Below are 17078 nucleotides of genomic sequence, written 5' to 3'. Positions count from 1 at the left end.
CCATGTGAAGACCAGTACCCCTCGAGCTTAGAGCTTGGGATAGTATCTCTGATGCTGGACATTAATTAACAAAATTTATCTAGGGGGGAATGTGAAGGAAGAAAATAAGAAAGAATCTCCATTTTGTGCTTTTCGACTCCATTTTGTTGTTTTGATATAAATTTTGTTAGTAGGCTGAAGGTTACAGCTGTTATGAGATTTTGATGAGACCTTGATTGTTGCAACCTCGGTAGAACATGAGACTGAGGGTGTATTGTTCTACAAAACTTTGACGCACAGATTGTTCCTGTATTCTTATAGGCTAAGAACCGTGAGCGTGTTCTTATGCTGATTGGTTGAAGTGTAATTTCTATGACTGTGATATAGTCATGCAGAATAAACGGGGGCCAGAGATCAGCTCGATCCCCCATACAGAGACACACGTCTCCGTCTGGTCATTTTCAGTTGCCGGCAACACCTTATATATTAATTTGGAAATCACTGGGTTAACCGTGAAGGATCACTTTAAATCCTCCCTCAACATTTTCATGACTATGAAAATTGTAAATTCACATTGAAGGCATCAAAACTATGAATTAACACATGTGGAATTATATACTTAACAAAAAAGTGTGAAACAACTGAAAATATGTCTTAAATTCTAGGTTCTTCAAAGTAGCCACCTTTTGCTTTGATGACTGCTTTGCACACTCTTGGCATTCTCTTGATGAGCTTAAAGAGGTTGTCTGAGTGACCCGTAGAAGCGCAAAGCACAGCGCGAAACGGCCGTCGTCCCTGCACTCCCCTGCTCACACGAGCTCCGGTTTTGGTCGTGGCAACCCCAGCCATGAATTTTAATGGAAATATTTTGTGAATAAAGCTTGGAATTTGAAGACTGGTGAGTGCCCTCGCATCCTTCACTTCTGGATTGTATATATATCTAATTTTCTGCGGAGGAGCACCCGAAGTTGTAAGAGTATCGGGCTGATATAACCATTGATAAAGCACCTGACCCAGGTTGCGCCGTCTGGAGACAGCTATTTATCACAGAGACAGTGCCGCTTGATCAACTTTTCTCATACATTGTGAATATATATATATATATATATATATATATATATATATATATATATATATATATATATATATACACACACACACACACACACATACATATACACACACACCTATTCTATGTGTACACATTTATTCTACCTATTCTATTCTGTCAGTGTGATTGTACTGTACACTGCACTGAATTACCGGCTTTTCTATAGAACATCGCTGCGTATTTCTCGCAAGTCACATGCATGGTCCGTGTGTAATCAGTAATTTTCTCGCCCCCATAGATTTTCATTGGCGATTTTTTTGCGCAATACGGTGACAAACGCAGCATGCTGCGATTTTCTACGGCCGTACAAGACCGTATAATACGGATCAGTAAAATACGGCAGATAGGAGCTGGGACATAGGGAATCATTGTACCGTATGCAATCCGTATTTTCTGCACCTCTCATACGTCTGTAAAACTCGCTAGTGTGACACCGGCCTATTAGTGTCTTTATGGAATTGGTCCTTGCATTGACTGCAGCAACCCAAACATGAAAGTCTCTCAGGAACCCCCCACCGCCAGGAATAAGAGCGTACCCCCTCCTCCAAGTAGGTTGCCTCCCGATCTCTCGTAGTAGAGACCTGACCAAGGCATCTTAGTCGTTGGCAGAGGTCTCCACACATCTGACTGATTAATCCTCCGTCCCTGCAGCTCTGATCATTTCCCTACAAGTTTCAGAAGCAAGCAGTCATGACAGACCTCACATAGGTCCAGGAAGCAGGCACAATCCAGCTACACGTCTGGATCCCCTCTGCTCCATCATCATCCATTTACAGGAACTGGAGGCTTTTTGCCAAGAAGAGTAGGCAGCTTTACCATTTGAGAACATAAAGAACCTCATCCACAACTACCACAAAAGACTTCAAGCTGTTATTGATGTTAGAGGGGGCAACACACCGTAATAAGAAATGGGGTATGTGAACTTTTGATCAGGGTCATGTGGATGTTTTGTGTTGTCATTATGATTTAAAAAGAGAAAACACAGTCTCACAGTAAATGGCTTCACCCAACCACTGACCATGAGTGGAGGAAATGTTTTGGTGTTATCATTCATATTCTCTGTAAAAAGGCCAATAAATCAAAAATTCTGCTGGGTGTGTAAACTTCTGAGCACAACTGTATCTCTGGTTTCACATTCCTGCATTCAGGTATTAGCCTTTTTCCATCCTTCCAGGGCCGTCACCTATCTCGTACTGTGACGGACCGACTGTTTCCATATGCTTCAAGATGAAGCATCTGATGCCGCAGCCTGGGACCACCATACAAGGCAAGGACCACATTAAGGCTGTGTCTCTTGATGAATCTCATTCGCCGAGAGAACTTTGCCTATCAGGACGTGAGAGCTCGTCCTTAAGCTGGTTCTTTTCTGCTTACAACGTGACCAGTAGTTTCCATCTCCAGAGACAGGGAAGGATCTTCTCTTCAGAGCCTTCCCTTCAGACGAGCGGTTGTTACTACTCCCTTGTAGACGTTATCACGCCTATTTAACCTGTGTGTGGAATTTTACCATGGAAAGACCTTGGCGCCCATGGAGAAGAGTCTTCGGTCCTTCTAGTGATATTGTCTCTTCGGTGTCCATCTCCCTGCCTCTTCCCCTCTCTTCTTCAGCGTGTTCACCAAATTCAGTTGACATTGAAACAACTCTTGCCTTTCATTGCAAGGAACACGATGGTCCGTCCCCAGATCGTACCCTAGTTTCTCCCCCCTTGGGTGAAGCAAATGCCAATACCTTTGCCTATTGGTGGTAGGCTGTGTCCATGGATACTTTTACTCAGCTTGCAGAGCTGTATACGAGGAGCTTACAGCCCAGGGACACTTTTAAAGACCAAGAATCTTCCCTTCGACCAACCCTTCGAAGTTCAGGGTCCACCTTATCCGCATGAGCCGTGACTTACATCCAGAGCGGAACACTAAACAAGACAATCTGGTGTTCTTTGAACTGAACTCAATGTTCCTTTTCTCAGTCCTGCTCATCTCATGGGCCCTTCTTCATCCTCCAGATTTCTCAGCCCCTTAGTTTGCATCAGGACACAGAGGCAGCAGACTATAAGGCCGCTGGGTCTCTCCAACCAGGGTGTTTAACTAAATCACAGCAAGGCGTCCACCGTTTTCCCGCCAGAGCAGCACGGTGGGTCAGTGGTTAGCACTGCAGCCTTGCAGCACTGGGGTTCTGGATTCAATCCCACCAAGGACAACATCTGCAAGGAGTTTGTATGTTCTCTCCCTGTTTGCGTGGGTTTCCTCCGGGTTCTCTGGTTTCCTCCCACATTCCAAAGACATACTGATAGGGAATTTAGATTGTGAGCCCCATCGGGGACAGCGATGAAACTGTGTGTAAACTGTAAAGTGCTGCGGAATATGTTAGCGCTATATTAAAATAAAGATTATTATTATTATTATTATATGTCTGGTTGCAAAGGGTCCTGAGCCTGGTTGCACTCCTTCCTTGTAAAGCCGTTACCTCCCTTCCTTCTCTAGGCATTTCATACTTTTTTCCTCCCATCGTCTATTTTCAATCAGGATCTTGCCAGGAACAGAGTGAGGTAAAGACCTATTCCACTTAGGATCACAACAGTGGGAGTTTCACGGGCTGTTAGATCGCTTCCTCGTCTTCAGTCCACACCTTCTCCTAGTGCTACACGGTTCTCGTCTATTCTTTAGCGATCACAAATCTGGATTAGGGACGTCCCTCCTGCAGCAGTGGACCAACCTTACATTTTTGAGTACCTGTCTCTTCCCACACGAAGGACTGCTTTATGATATCCTATGGTTTACGGTGTCCCCCAATGAAGCAATAGAGAAAAGAAGATTTTGGGTACTTTCCGTAAAATCTTTTTCTCTGAGCCTTCATTAGGGGACACGACACCCGCTCCCTGTTTGAGCCATTGTGGGTTACATTTAGGATAATCTACTTTAACCCCTTTCCCCCAGTTTTCTCCCAAACTGGTTGGTTCTCTCCCAGATGGTGGGTATATACTGCTGGGGAGGAGTAAGCTTTATTCTGCACAGTGTCAGCAGCTTACACTTATGGTTTCCTGTGTCCCCAAAAGAAGGTTCCAAGAAACAGATTTTACGACAAGTATCCAAAATCTTTCTTTGTACACAGTCGCAACGGGAGCTGAAAACAGCAAATATTTGTTGGTGTCAGGTGTCCAACTCCAAGGATAAATCAGCAATACGAGTTGTGGACAATCCAAGGGTTTTTTTAAAGAATTTTTTTCTCAATTATATTTAACAACGAAATTAAAAAAGAAAAAAAAAACAAAACAGGTTTCCTGAGGTTTCGCACTCAAGGCTCCCAGTTCTCATTATTCCCAGCAGGTCTTACGTTCTTATAGTAGTCCACAAAGCTGATCTCGCTTCCGTCTGCCTTCTTGAAGGTGGACGCTGGAGTCATGTTCCAGGCGATCTCGTCTATACGGTAGGTTTTATTGTTGTACCTGCACAAAAAGCAGCGTTGATCAGTGAAATTAAGAATTCAGTAGAGAATAAGTGATCAAACAAATCGAAATTTCACGCTCTTTAGCAGAAATTAAAATATATATATAATATTAAAAATATTCTAAAAAAAAAAAAAAATCTAATATGATCACGTTTTCCTAGGTCAAAAAAGGAGATTTTTGTGTACTCACCGTAAAATCTTTTTCTCCAAGCTACTCATTGGGGGACACAGGACCATGGGTGTTATGCTGCTGCCACTAGGAGGACACTAAGTAAACAGAAAGATTAACTCCTCCTCTGCAGTATACACCCCTTCACTGGATACAATTTCAACCAGTTCGGTAGTAAAGCAGTAGGAGCATGAACAAAGACAAACTATGTCAAAACCAAAGAAGTAACAACAAGCCAAAACAGGCTAACAGGGTGGGTGCTGTGTCCCCCAATGAGTAGCTTGGAGAAAAAGATTTTACGGTGAGTACACAAAAATCTCCTTTTCTCCTACGCCTCATTGGGGGACACAGGACCATGGGACGTACAAAAGCAGTCCCTGGGTGGGGAGCAATATGCTAATACCCCATGTACCACCAGCTTACTGAGGTACCGATGTGTGCAGAATGCGCCTGCCGAGGGCAGCGTCTGCCGAAGCCTGAGTATGGATGAGGTAGTGCTTCGTGAAAGTCGTAGCTTTACAAGCTGATGTGCGGACGCCTGGTGCCGAATGGCCCAAGAAGCACCAACCAACCGGGTGGTATGCGCCTGAATCCCAGGTGGGACAGGAGTGTTCCTGACACGATAGGATTCCTGAATAGCGGAACAAATCTACTTGGCTAGAGTGGCCTTTGAGGCAGGTAGACCCTTCCAATGTCCCTCCGGAAGCACGAAGAGGACATCCGACTTACGGAAGGGAGCCGTGCGAGATATGTACCTCCGAAGAGCTCAAACCAGATCCAGAGTATGGAGAGCTTTCTCGATACAATGAGTAGGTGCAGGACAGAAAGACGGGAAGACAATGTCCTCGGGAGAGGTTCTCAAAACCACCTTATCTGGTTAAAAAATTCAGAAAAGGGGGGGGGGGGGGTCGGCAAGAGAGAGCCGCCAACTCAGAAACTCTCCTAATTGACGTAATTGCCACTAGAAAGAACACCTTCGATGAGAGGAGGGTGAGAGATGTCCTGCAATGGTTCGAAAGAGGCCTCCTGAAGAACTCCGAGAACCAAGTGAAGATCCCATGACGCCAAAGGCATTCTATAGGGAGGGACCACCCGGGAGACTCCTTGGATGAACGTCTTAACCGGCAGCCTGGAAGCGATCCTTCGTTGGAATAGAACAGACAAGGCGGACACTTGTCCCTTGAGCGAGCTTAGGGCAAGGCCTGACTCTAAACTTGATTGGAGAAACTCCAGAATGGACGGAATGGAAAAGACTAAGGGCAAACGTCCATGGGTATTGCACTATGAAAAGAAGATACGCCAGGTGCGATGATAAATGCGCATGGATACGGGTTTCCTAGCGCGAATCATGGTAGAAGGACCCCCGGAGAGAATCCGGCTTGGGCTAAAATCCAGGATTCAACGGCCACACCATCAAAGACAGGGTCCCAGAGTTCTGATGGCAAATTGGGCCCTAGAAGAGAAGGTCCGTGCGATCTGGAAGGCGCCAGGGGGTGTCGGCGACCATTTGGACGAGTTCCGCGTACCATGCTCGGCGCGGCCAGTCGGGCGCGACGAGAATCACCGGTCTCCCCTCTGCTCTGATCTTTTTGATGACTCTCGGAAGCAGAGAAAGGGGCGGAAAAATGTATGGCAGCTGGAACGGATGCCACGACAGAACCAGGGCATCTACCCCGATGGCGCGAGGATCGTGGGAACGGGCAATGAACTGGGGAACCTGGTTGTTGAACCTCAAGGTCATGAGATCCACATCCGGCGTCAGCCAGCGAAGGCAAATCTGCTGGAAAACTTCCGGATGGAGGGACCACTCGCCCGAAGCAAGACTTTGGCGACTGAGGAAGTCCGCTTCCCAATTCTCCACGCCCGGTATGTGGATCGCCGATATGAGCGAGTGATTGGTCTCTGCCAATCGCAGGATGTGGGAGACTTCGCGCATGGCTGCTCTGCTGCGGGTTCCCCCTTGTGGTTGATGTACGCCACGGCTGTGGCATTGTGGGATTGAATTCTGATGGGATGACCTGCGAGAAGGTTGGTGAAAGTTGTGTAAAGCGAGAATGAGCGCTCAAATTTCCAGGATATTGATTGGGAGACGTGACTATGTCGTGGACCAACGACCCTGTGCCGTGTGGAGAATAAAAATTGCACCCCAGCCAAAAAGGCTGGCATCGGTAGTCACCACTAACCAGCGCACAGGAAGAAAGGATTTCCCTTGGTTCAAGGAAGACTGTAGTGTCCACCACCTGAGGGTCTGCCTGACCTGTGGGGGTAGATGAAAGCGACGGTCGAGAGGAACCGGGCTTCTGTCTCAGGCTAAAAGGAGCGCCTGTTGCAAGGGACGGGGATGGCACTGCGCAAACAGAAAGGCTTCCATCGCCGCAACCATTTTTCCGAGGATGCGCATCGCAAAGCGAATGGAGTGAGGGACTGGGCGGAAGAGCCTGCGCGCTCCCTGTTGTAAGGATAGAACCTTCTCTGGAGGGAGAATGACCAGCCCGCGGGAAGAGTTCAAAATCATGCCCAGGAAGGAGACTTGCTGGGCCGGCACTGGAGATGATTTCTCGAAGTTGATCTTACAACCCAGGCGAGAAGGAGAATCCACGGTGATGCTCACCGACTCCTCGCAGGTAGACTGGGACGGACCTTTGATTAATAGGTCGTCCAGATATGGCAGGACTACCACTCCCCGAGCGTGAAGAATGGCCATGACAGCCGCCATGACCTTTGTGAAGACTCTGGGGGCGGTGGCAAGTCCGAAGGGCAAGGCCACAGACTGGAAGTGTACTTCTTGGGCTGCAAAGAGCAGGAACTGCTGATGAGAGGGAAAAATTGGGATGTGTAGATAGGCATCTTTTGATGTCTATGAATGCAAGGCACTCTCCTTTTTCCAGGGACGCGACAACGGAACGGAGGCGGTCCATCCTGAAGTGTCGGACCCGTACGAATTTGTTTTAGCAGTTTGAGATCCAGTATGGGCCGTAGAGTCCCGTCCTTCTTTGGGACCACGAAAAGGTTGGAGTAAAACCACGTGAACCTTTGGTCACGAGGGACTGGAGTGATGACACCATCCTTTTGAAGCGCCTGTATGGCGCGAAGAGAAAAAAACTCGATTTTGTATCCGGAAGACACGAGCTCTCTGACCCACTCGTCGTGAACGACCGAGAGCCACTGTTGACGGAACGAAAGAAGGCGTCAGCCTACGTTGTCAGTGTCAGCCGGACAAGCCAACGAGTCATTGTGAAGGTTTAAGGGATGCGGACGGCTCAGGGGCAGACGGCCTGGGTCCGGGTTTCCAGGAACGGTTTGGTCTGTATGAGACCTGGGAAGTTCTGTTGTCCCGACGTCCCGAACCAGGGGAAGAGGACGACAAACTGGAGTTGTTACGAAATGACCGGAATCGAAACTGCTGCTGATTCCATGCTGGGGAAGAAATTCACTTTTTTTCTTTCTTTTTTTTTTTTTTTTTTAAATAATCCGGTAGCGTCAGAAATGATTTGGTCTAGGTTTTCCCCCAAATTAAACAACCCGCTTGGTAAGGAAGAGAGGTCAGCGACTTTTTGGAAGGAGAGTCTGCTCGCCAATCGCGGAGCCATAGGGCCCCCCCGATGGAAATTGCGTTAGCAGCCGCTTGCGCTGCGCAATTAGCCGCATCTATGGGGCCCTAACGACAAAATCTCCGGCCTGAGCTAACTGGTTAACTAGTCTGGCCGTCCCTGGGGGAAGATTACTGCCGTGGACGGTAAAGGTCAACACCTCAGCCCAGGTCACCATTGCCTTAGCTACCCAGGTAGCAGCAAAGGATGGAAGGAGGGCTGCTCCTGAGACTTCAAAGACTGAGCGAGCCAAATAATCAATCTGGCGGTCAGAAGGGTTTTTGACTGATGAATCGTCTGACAGAGAGAAGATTGTTTTGGATGCAAGCCGCGACACGGCAGGATCCAGAAGGAGAAAGAAGTAAGCCCTTCTCCAGATCCCTTGAGAAAGGATATTTAGCTTCCGTGGCTTTTTGAGCCGTAAAGCGCTTTTCTGCTCCCTGTGTCTTGGATAATATCCTGAAACTCAGGGTGATTATGGAGACTTCTTAAAAGATACAACGTGTTCCTGAGAGGAAGCAGATTCATCGTCCACCATTAATGCCTGACCAATAGAGGAGTCTGGGTTAAAGATTCCTCCGACTCATATACTGAGCCCTGTACGCTGCGACCCTCAGGGGAGGGGGAGCGAGAAAATGAGCTTGCAGAAGCTGAAGCTCGCGCGTGTACGGGAGATGGGGAAAAGGTCCTTTTCCTGGAACCCCGGGAGTCCCGTACAACGGTGCACCCCCTGTGTTCGGACAGCCCCGCGCCGTTATCAAATTCCGTCGCAGCCGACGGAGGTGAATTCTGGTTTAAGGAGGACCCAGGATTTCACTGAACGTGCGCGGCCCACTCAGGAGACGACATAGGAAGTGGCGGCAGAAGGCGGCTGCGCACTGGCCAGGTCACAGTTCTGGCACAAGGGGGGACTGTGGGTACTTGGCAAGGCAGACTTGCAAGTGGCACAAATGGTAAAAAATACAGTGTGCTTTTTCGTCCCCCTTTTTTTTTTTTTTTTCCATAGATTGAGACATAGTGAATGTCTATCTCCGATAAACCGCAGTAGCAGTTATGTGAGCAGGGAAGGGGTTAAGCTTTTCCCTATGCAGCGAAGCAGCTTACCCACGGTCCTGAACTGGTGTCCCCAGGGAGGAAGAGAGGGAGGTAGCGTTTTCGGCTGTATTTCCCTGTAGCAGTGGAGTCCCAAGATGGCGCCCGAGATTTGCAGGGCTCTTCTCATTCAAAACGAGAAGCGCCTGAACAGTGGGCGGGGCTCCGGCGTGGGCAGGTTTTTTGAACTGCGGCCTAGTCCGGCTGGAGAAGCCGGGGACTAAATTAGTGGAACCGGCCGACGAAGCGCTCTGGCGGCCGCGACGCCGCGCCTAACGATCGTCGCTGGCATCTAGCCAGCGGTACCTCTCCCCAGGGACCCGGACCGCTTCTTCCCACGCCGGTAGCGTGAGGAAGATAGTACTCACCAAAGGAGGGACCACCTCCAGCTCAATCGATCCTCCCTGTGTCGGGGGACGGAGAGCCTCCTGAAGCATGCTTGCCTTCTCAGGGGACTTACAGGTGTGCCTGCCGCATGGAGATTTTTGCAGGGTTCTTCTGCGCCTGCCACAGGGGGCTTACGGCTACTGTGGGGACTACGAGACGCCAAGATGAGGGCTTGAGTGCGGTGGAGCCCGGGAGATGCACATAAGAGGTAAACTCCATGTGCTCGCCATCTTACAGGGGGGAGATCGGGACCGTATAGGAACCGTCGCCCTAGCGTAGATTAGGCGTGCCCCATACGTCGCAGGAGAGGGATGGGGAGGTATACTCGCCGTGCTCGCCTGTTGATGGTTCGGGGGAGAGCGGACCCTATAAAAAAGGAACCCGTCGCCCCCTTCACTCCGTTAAGTAAAAAATTAAAAATTTACAGAAAACTAAAAACTTTAAAATAAAAATTAAAATAAGAAAGTTGGGGCCTGAAAACAGACCCAAGTGCCTCCTACAGACACTAAGCAAGAACTGGTTGAAATTGTATCCAGTGAAGGGGTGTATACTGCAGAGGAGGAGTTAATCTTTCTGTTTACTTAGTGTCCTCCTAGTGGCAGCAGCATAACACCCATGGTCCTGTGTCCCCCAATGAGGCGTAGGAGAAATACAGAATTTTAAAAAATAAAATAAGATCATATTTAGTATCATCACCAGTAACAAAAGAAGGAATAAAAAAAAATAAAATGATTTAACGCTGTAAAGTAAAAGAAAATAATGGCAGAACTGCTGATTTTTAGTAGATCCAAGTTTCCTAAAAATACAATATGTGAAGAAACCATTGTATGTACCTCAAAGTGGCATCGACAAAAACTACAGCTCGCCACACAAAAATCAAAGCCTCACACCGCTCCATGGATAGAAGAAAAAAAAAATTAAAGGACTCAGAAAATGGTCAAACTAATTTATTTTATTTTTTTAAACAAAGTTCAAATATTTTTTTTACCTACTTAAAAAAGACAAGTTTAGCATTGCTGTAGCTGTACAAATAAGGAGAATGTTATTGGGTCATTTTTTTAATACGACGAACACCATCAAGAAGAACACAAAAATAAAAAAACACGCAGAATTTTTTTTTTTTTTTTTTAAAAAGTCATGACACTTCGTTTTTCAGCACATTATAGTGTAAAATTAATGGTGTAATTAAAAACTACAACTCGTCCCGCAAAACAACAAGATGTAATATGGCGATAGTGAAAGTAAAAAAAAATAAATAAAAAAAAAAAAAGTTATGGATCTTTGAGGAGAAGAAAAATTAAACACAAATGAAAACTGCTGATCATTAAGAGTCAATAACATAAATTTGGTTCCAAAAGTGAAGGAATAGAATGTACCCAGGTGATCCGTTTCCTTCTAGAGGCGCCGGTGCCCACAGAGCGGCCGAGTACAAGGCACATGGCGGCTCTTAGGCTTCTTTCACGCTTTCGTTTTTGCAATCTGCACAGGATCCGTCAATATGTTGAAATGACGGATCCTGTGCAGATTGCATATAACGGGTGCACTGTGCCCGTTTTTCCTGACGGACCCGTCGAGGCTATGCGCACTTGTTGTGTATGAGTCTTCGCAGCGGTTTTCCTCTGCAAAAAACGCATAAACAAAACCTAGGTTAAAAATAAATGAAAATAAATAAATTGGGGGAAAAAAAAAAATCGTAATATTCTCACCTTCCGGCATCCCGCGCAGCGTTACGGATGCTCGTGATGCTCCCGGCAGCTTCCCAATAATGCCTTGCGTGCAATGACCTCTGCATAGGCAGCATCAATAATAAAAAGAAAGAGAGCGAGAGAGAGAGAGAGAGAGAGAGAGAGAGAGAGAGAGAGCGAGAGAGAGAGAGAGCGAGAGAGAGAGAGAGCGAGAGAGAGAGCGAGAGAGAGCGAGAGAGAGAGCGAGAGAGAGAGAGCGAGAGAGAGAGAGCGAGAGAGAGAGAGAGAGCGAGAGAGAGAGCGAGAGAGAGAGCGAGAGAGAGAGAGAGCGAGAGCGAGAGCGAGAGCGAGAGAGAGAGAGAGAGAGAGAGAGAATTTCCCTGACTGGAAATTATTCCGCACATGCTCACTTTCAAAAGACGGCACCGTCGCTGGATTCCTGCTTTTCACAGTCAGTGACGGATCCTGCACCCATAGGCTTTCATTATAGCCAACGCCGGACAGTGCAGGACCTGTCACTGAGCGATATTCCGACGTGCAGAAAAAAACGTTCCTCTGAATGTTTTCTCCGCTCAACGGACAGCGATTTACCGACGGATCCAGTGCACGACGGATGAAACGGATGGCCATCCATCACAATTCGTCGCTAATACGAATCTATGGGAAAAAAACCAGGATCCAGTAGAAAAATTTGCTGGATCCTGTATTTTTTCAAAAATCAACGGATTTCGACGGGAGAGAAAAGACGGAAGTGTGAAAGAGGCCTTACTTGGTGAGGACGATCTGTCCAATCAGCTCCTTACAGCAGGCGTCCTGGAACCTCTGAGGGCCACAGGAGGAGTACAGGCTGCTCATGATGTCGTGCACAGTCTCGTTCCTGAGGACTTTATGGCTGACATCAATGCTCAACATGATGCTGGACTCATACTGGAGGATGGAGGTGGAAAACCCCGGCCAGATGGAGAGTCTGATGGGAGAGGAGACAGGACGGAGGGTGAAGATGGAGGAGAAAAGTAACAGCATCAGTGTGTACAGACACCTACAGGCAACAGCAGGGAGCCAGCAAACAGCAGAAGGATTCTGTGCCTACATACATTACTTATCCTCCAGAGCTGCACTCTCTATTCTGCTGGTGCAGTCCCTGTGTACATACATTACATTACTGATCCTGAGTTACATCCTGTATTATACTCCAGAGCTGCACTCACTATTCTGCTGTAGTCACTGTGTGCATACATTACATTACTGATCCTGAGTTACCTCCTGTATTATACCCCAGAGCTGCACTCACTATTCTGCTGGTGCAGTCACTGTGTGCATACATTACATTACTGATCCTGAGTTACATCCTGTATTATATCCCAGAGCTGCACTCACTATTCTGCTGGTGCAGTCACTGTGTACATACATTAGTACATTACTGATCCTGAGTTACATCCTGTATTATATCCAAGAGCTGCACTCACTATTCTGCTGGTGCAGTCCCTGTGTACATACATTACATGCTCCCATGGGTACAGCATGGTCAGTCCCATGTAAACCCCGCTCTGCTGGTTACCGGTGGGCTCGGACTTCGGTGGCGTCGCTCGGGTTGTAGTAGTTGCGTCCTATCTGCTTCATGTCCATGATCTTCAGGAGTCTGGGGGGAGAGAACAGGCGCTGTCAGCTCTACAGGTGGAGGACGTGTGTGATCCCAGCAGTGGGCGAGGGGATGTGGGAACCACTGGAAGATGTGACTGAGGGTTTATCATTTTGGGGAACAGACGACAATTAATTCTGGATTTTTCTTCTTTTTGCTTTACAGACTTTAACGCAGGAAATGAATCACTTTAGATTTTCACAGATCGGACTTTCCTGGATGTGGCGATAACAAATAGGATTTTTTTAGTGTTCATCTTTAATGACGGGAAAGGCGGTCAGATCAGAAGATTAGAGATTTTATGTTTTTTTTAATGTAGATTTCTATTGTGGCTTTTTGCTTAATATTCTTCATCGGAGACCAGAACTTGTCAGTATTGCCGTATAGAGCAAACGTCACGGCCCCCTATAAAGCCCAGAGGTGCGGACACGGCGTCTAGTGCCTCCCTGCAGCCGTGTCACGGAGGGGCCGCTCTGCACCTGGACGCCCCCCAGTCAGGAACGTGCAGCTCAAATGCTGGTCAGCGATTGTCTGCAGCATGTACGGTGTTAAACAGCGATCAGATCCGACTCCAGTCCCCGCTGTATAACCAGCATCTGCAGGGTATGGAGCAGGCGCAGCTACTGAGGCCGCTCCGTACACCCACATCTGACAACATTGGGATGGCATTAAAAGGCCAGGACCGACCCGAAGATTAACCCCTTCCCGCCGCGGCCCTTTTTCGTTTTTGTGTTTTCGTTTTTCGCTCCCCTCCTTCCCAGAGCCAACTTTTATTTTTCCATCAATATGGTCATGTGAGGGCTTATTTTTTGCGGGACGAGTTGTACTTTTGAACGACACTATTGGTTTTACCATGTCCTGTACTAGAAAACGGGAAAAAAAATTCCAAGTGCGGTGAAATTGCAAAAAAAAGTGCAATCTTACACTTGGTTTTTTGATTGGCTTTTTTGCTAGGTTCACTAAGGCTAGTTTCACACTAGCGTCGGGAACAACCCGTCGCTGTGCGTCGGGCCGACGTTCCCGACGCTAGGGTGGTCTCCGCCGCACAACGGGGGCAGCGGATGCATTTTTCCCACGCATCCGCTGCCCCATTGTGAGGTGCGGGGAAGTGAGGGGAGGTGGGGGCGGAGGAAAAAGTGGACCGTCGGGAGCAAAAAACGTTTTTTTCTCCCGACGATCCGCTACCACACGCCCAAGCGTCGCAAAACGGACGCGACGTTTGGCAATGCGTCGCAAATGCGTCGCTAATGTTAGTCTATGACGAAAAAACGTATCCAGCAAGAACTTTTGCTGGATGCGTATTTTCGGCAAAACAACGCATTTGCGACGTATTGCAGTTAACGCTAGTGTGAAACTAGCCTAAATGCTAAAACTGACCTGCTATTATGATTCTCCAGGTCATTACGAGTTCATAGACACCTAACATGTCTAGGTTATTTTTTTATCTAAGTGGTGTAAAAAAAAATTCAAAACTTTAATTAAAAAAAAAATTGCGCCATTTTCCGATACCCATAGCGTCTCCATTTTTCGTCATCTCAGGTTGGCTGAAGGCTTATTTTTTGTGTGCCGAGCTGACGTTTTTAACCCCTTTCTGACCTCGGCGGGATAGTACGTCCGAGGTCAGAAGCCCCGCTTTGATGCGGGCACCAGCGGTGAGCCCGCATCAAAGCCGGGACATGTCAGCTGTTTTGAACAGCTGACATGTGCCCGTAATAGGCGCGGGCAGAATTGCGATCTGCCTGCACCTATTAACTAGTTAAATGCCGCTGTCAAACGCAGACAGCGGCATTTAACTACCGCATCCGGCCGGGCGGCCGGAAATGATGGCATCGCCGACCCCCGTCACATGATCGGAGGTCGGGAATGCTGCAGAATAGTAACCAGAGGTCCTTGAGACCTCTATGGTTACTGATCCCCGGCAGCTGTGAGCACCACCCTGTGGTCGGCGCTCACAGCATACCTGATTTTCTGCTACATAGCAGCGAACAGCAGATCGCTGCTATGTAGCAGAGGCGATTGCGCTGTGCCTGCTTCTAGGCTATTGAAGCATGGCAAAAGAAAGTTAAAAGAATATATGAAAAAAATATATATATATATATGTTTAAATCACCCCCCTTTCACCCCATTCAAAATAAATCAATTAAAAAAGAAAAAAAAATCAAATCTACACATATTTGGTGTCGCCGCATTAAGAATCGCCCGATCTATCAATAAAAAACAGGGATTTTTGTGTACTCACCGTAAAATCCTTTTCTCCGAGCCACTCATTGGGGGACACAGGACCATGGGTGTTATGCTGCTGTCACTAGGAGGCTGACACTAAGTTGAGACAAAAAAGGTTAGCTCCTCCCCTGCAATATACACCCTCATGCTGGCTTCCACAGACCCAGTTCAGTGCAAAAGCAGTAGGAGATTAATATCAATATAACACAACATTAGACTATAACATGTGAGAAAAAGTCAAGAACCAAAAAGGTACCGAGCCATAAGGCTAACGGGGTGGGTGCTGTGTCCCCCAATGAGTGGCTCGGAGAAAAGGATTTTACGGCGAGTACACAAAAATCCCTACTTCTCCTTCCACACATTGGGGGACACAGGACTATGGGACGTCCTAAAGCAGTCCCTGGGTGGGTAACAATACAACCAAATAACTGTGTACCATCTGACCTATAAATGCACAACGGCCGCCTGCAGAATACGTCTGCCAAGGGCCGCATCCGCGGAAGAATGAGTGTGGACGTTGTAGTGCTTTGTGAAAGTATGCAGGCTAGACCATGTTGCGGCCTTGCAAACCTGCTCCGCCGACGCCTGGTGCCGAATGGCCCAGGAAGCACCAACTGACTGAGTAGAGTGAGCTCTAACCCCCGCCGGGATGGGCCTGCCCCTGACCCGATAAGCTTCTTGGATAGCCGATCGGATCCATCTGGCTATCGTAGCCTTAGACGCGGCTGAACCCTTCCTGTGACCCTCATGGAGGATAAAGAGGGAATCCGATTTACGGAAAGAGGCAGTCGTAGAGACGTACCTCCTGAGAGCCTGTACCACGTCCAAAGTGTGAAGGGCCTTTTCGACCCCATGTTTTGGCTGTGGGCAAAAGGAGGGAAGAATAATATCTTCATTGAGGTGAAAAGATGACACCACTTTAGGGAGAAAAGCGGGAGATGGGCGTAAGACTACTTTGTCCTGGTGGAAGGAAAGGAAGGGCGCCCGGCAGGAAAGTGCGGCCAACTCCGAGACGCACCTGATAAGACGTTATCGCCACAAGGAAGGCCACCTTCCAAGAGAGAATCGATAGTTGGACGTCTTGCAGAGGTTCAAACGGAGGTTCCTGAAGGACGCTTAGGACCAAGTTGAGATCGCAGGTCTCTAGTGGCATTCTGTAGGGGGGAACCACGTGGGAGACCCCTTGAATGAAGGTCCTGACTTGCGAGTTAGTAGCAATCTTACGCTGGAACAACACCGACAGCGCTGAAATCTGGCCCTTGAGGGAACTGAGGGCCAGGTCGGAATCAAAGCCGGACTGGAGAAATTCCAGAATGAAGGGAATGGAGAAAACGAGAGGGGAACGACCGCGGAGTCTGCACCAAGAGAAGAAGGCTTTCCAGGTGCAGTGGTAGATGCGAGCGGAAGACATCTTGCGAGCACTGATCATGGTGGAAATGACCTGCTGGGAGAAACCTGCTTGAGTTGGGATCCAGGTTTCAACAACCACGCTGTTAAACGTAGGGCCCCTGAGCTCTGATGGTAGATCGGTCCTTGGCGCAGTAGATCTGGGCGGTCTGGCAACCGACAGGGAACGTCGGATACGAGATGCACTAGTTCCGCATACCATGCGCGACGCGGCCAATCCGGGGCGATAAGGATCACCGGAATCCCTTCTATCTTGATTTTTCGGATCACCTTCGGCAACAGAGGAAGTGGAGGGAACACGTACGGGAATCGGAACCGGTGCCATGGGAATATCAGAGCATCCACCCCAACGGC

General features: G+C 48.1%; 1 protein-coding gene across 3 annotated transcripts in view; it reads right to left on the bottom strand.

Annotated features, from left to right (window-relative positions):
- Positions 1 to 17078, bottom strand: part of LOC143792826 (piwi-like protein 1) — a 94466-nt gene that overhangs the window by 54708 nt on the left and 22680 nt on the right. For all 3 annotated transcript variants that reach the window (XM_077279341.1, XM_077279344.1, XM_077279343.1), the window contains exons 7-9: positions 13014 to 13094; positions 12225 to 12422; positions 4419 to 4530 (exon numbers count right to left, since the gene is read on the bottom strand). In XM_077279341.1, the coding sequence (XP_077135456.1) occupies positions 4419 to 4530; positions 12225 to 12422; positions 13014 to 13094 (391 nt within the window). The remainder of the gene's footprint in view (positions 1 to 4418; positions 4531 to 12224; positions 12423 to 13013; positions 13095 to 17078) is intronic.

This window comes from Ranitomeya variabilis, unplaced genomic scaffold (assembly GCF_051348905.1).
Source record: "Ranitomeya variabilis isolate aRanVar5 unplaced genomic scaffold, aRanVar5.hap1 Scaffold_81, whole genome shotgun sequence".
NCBI lineage: Eukaryota > Metazoa > Chordata > Amphibia > Anura > Dendrobatidae > Ranitomeya > Ranitomeya variabilis.
Note: the sequence above shows the minus strand (reverse complement) of the source record. Positions and strands in the feature narration are given on the sequence as shown.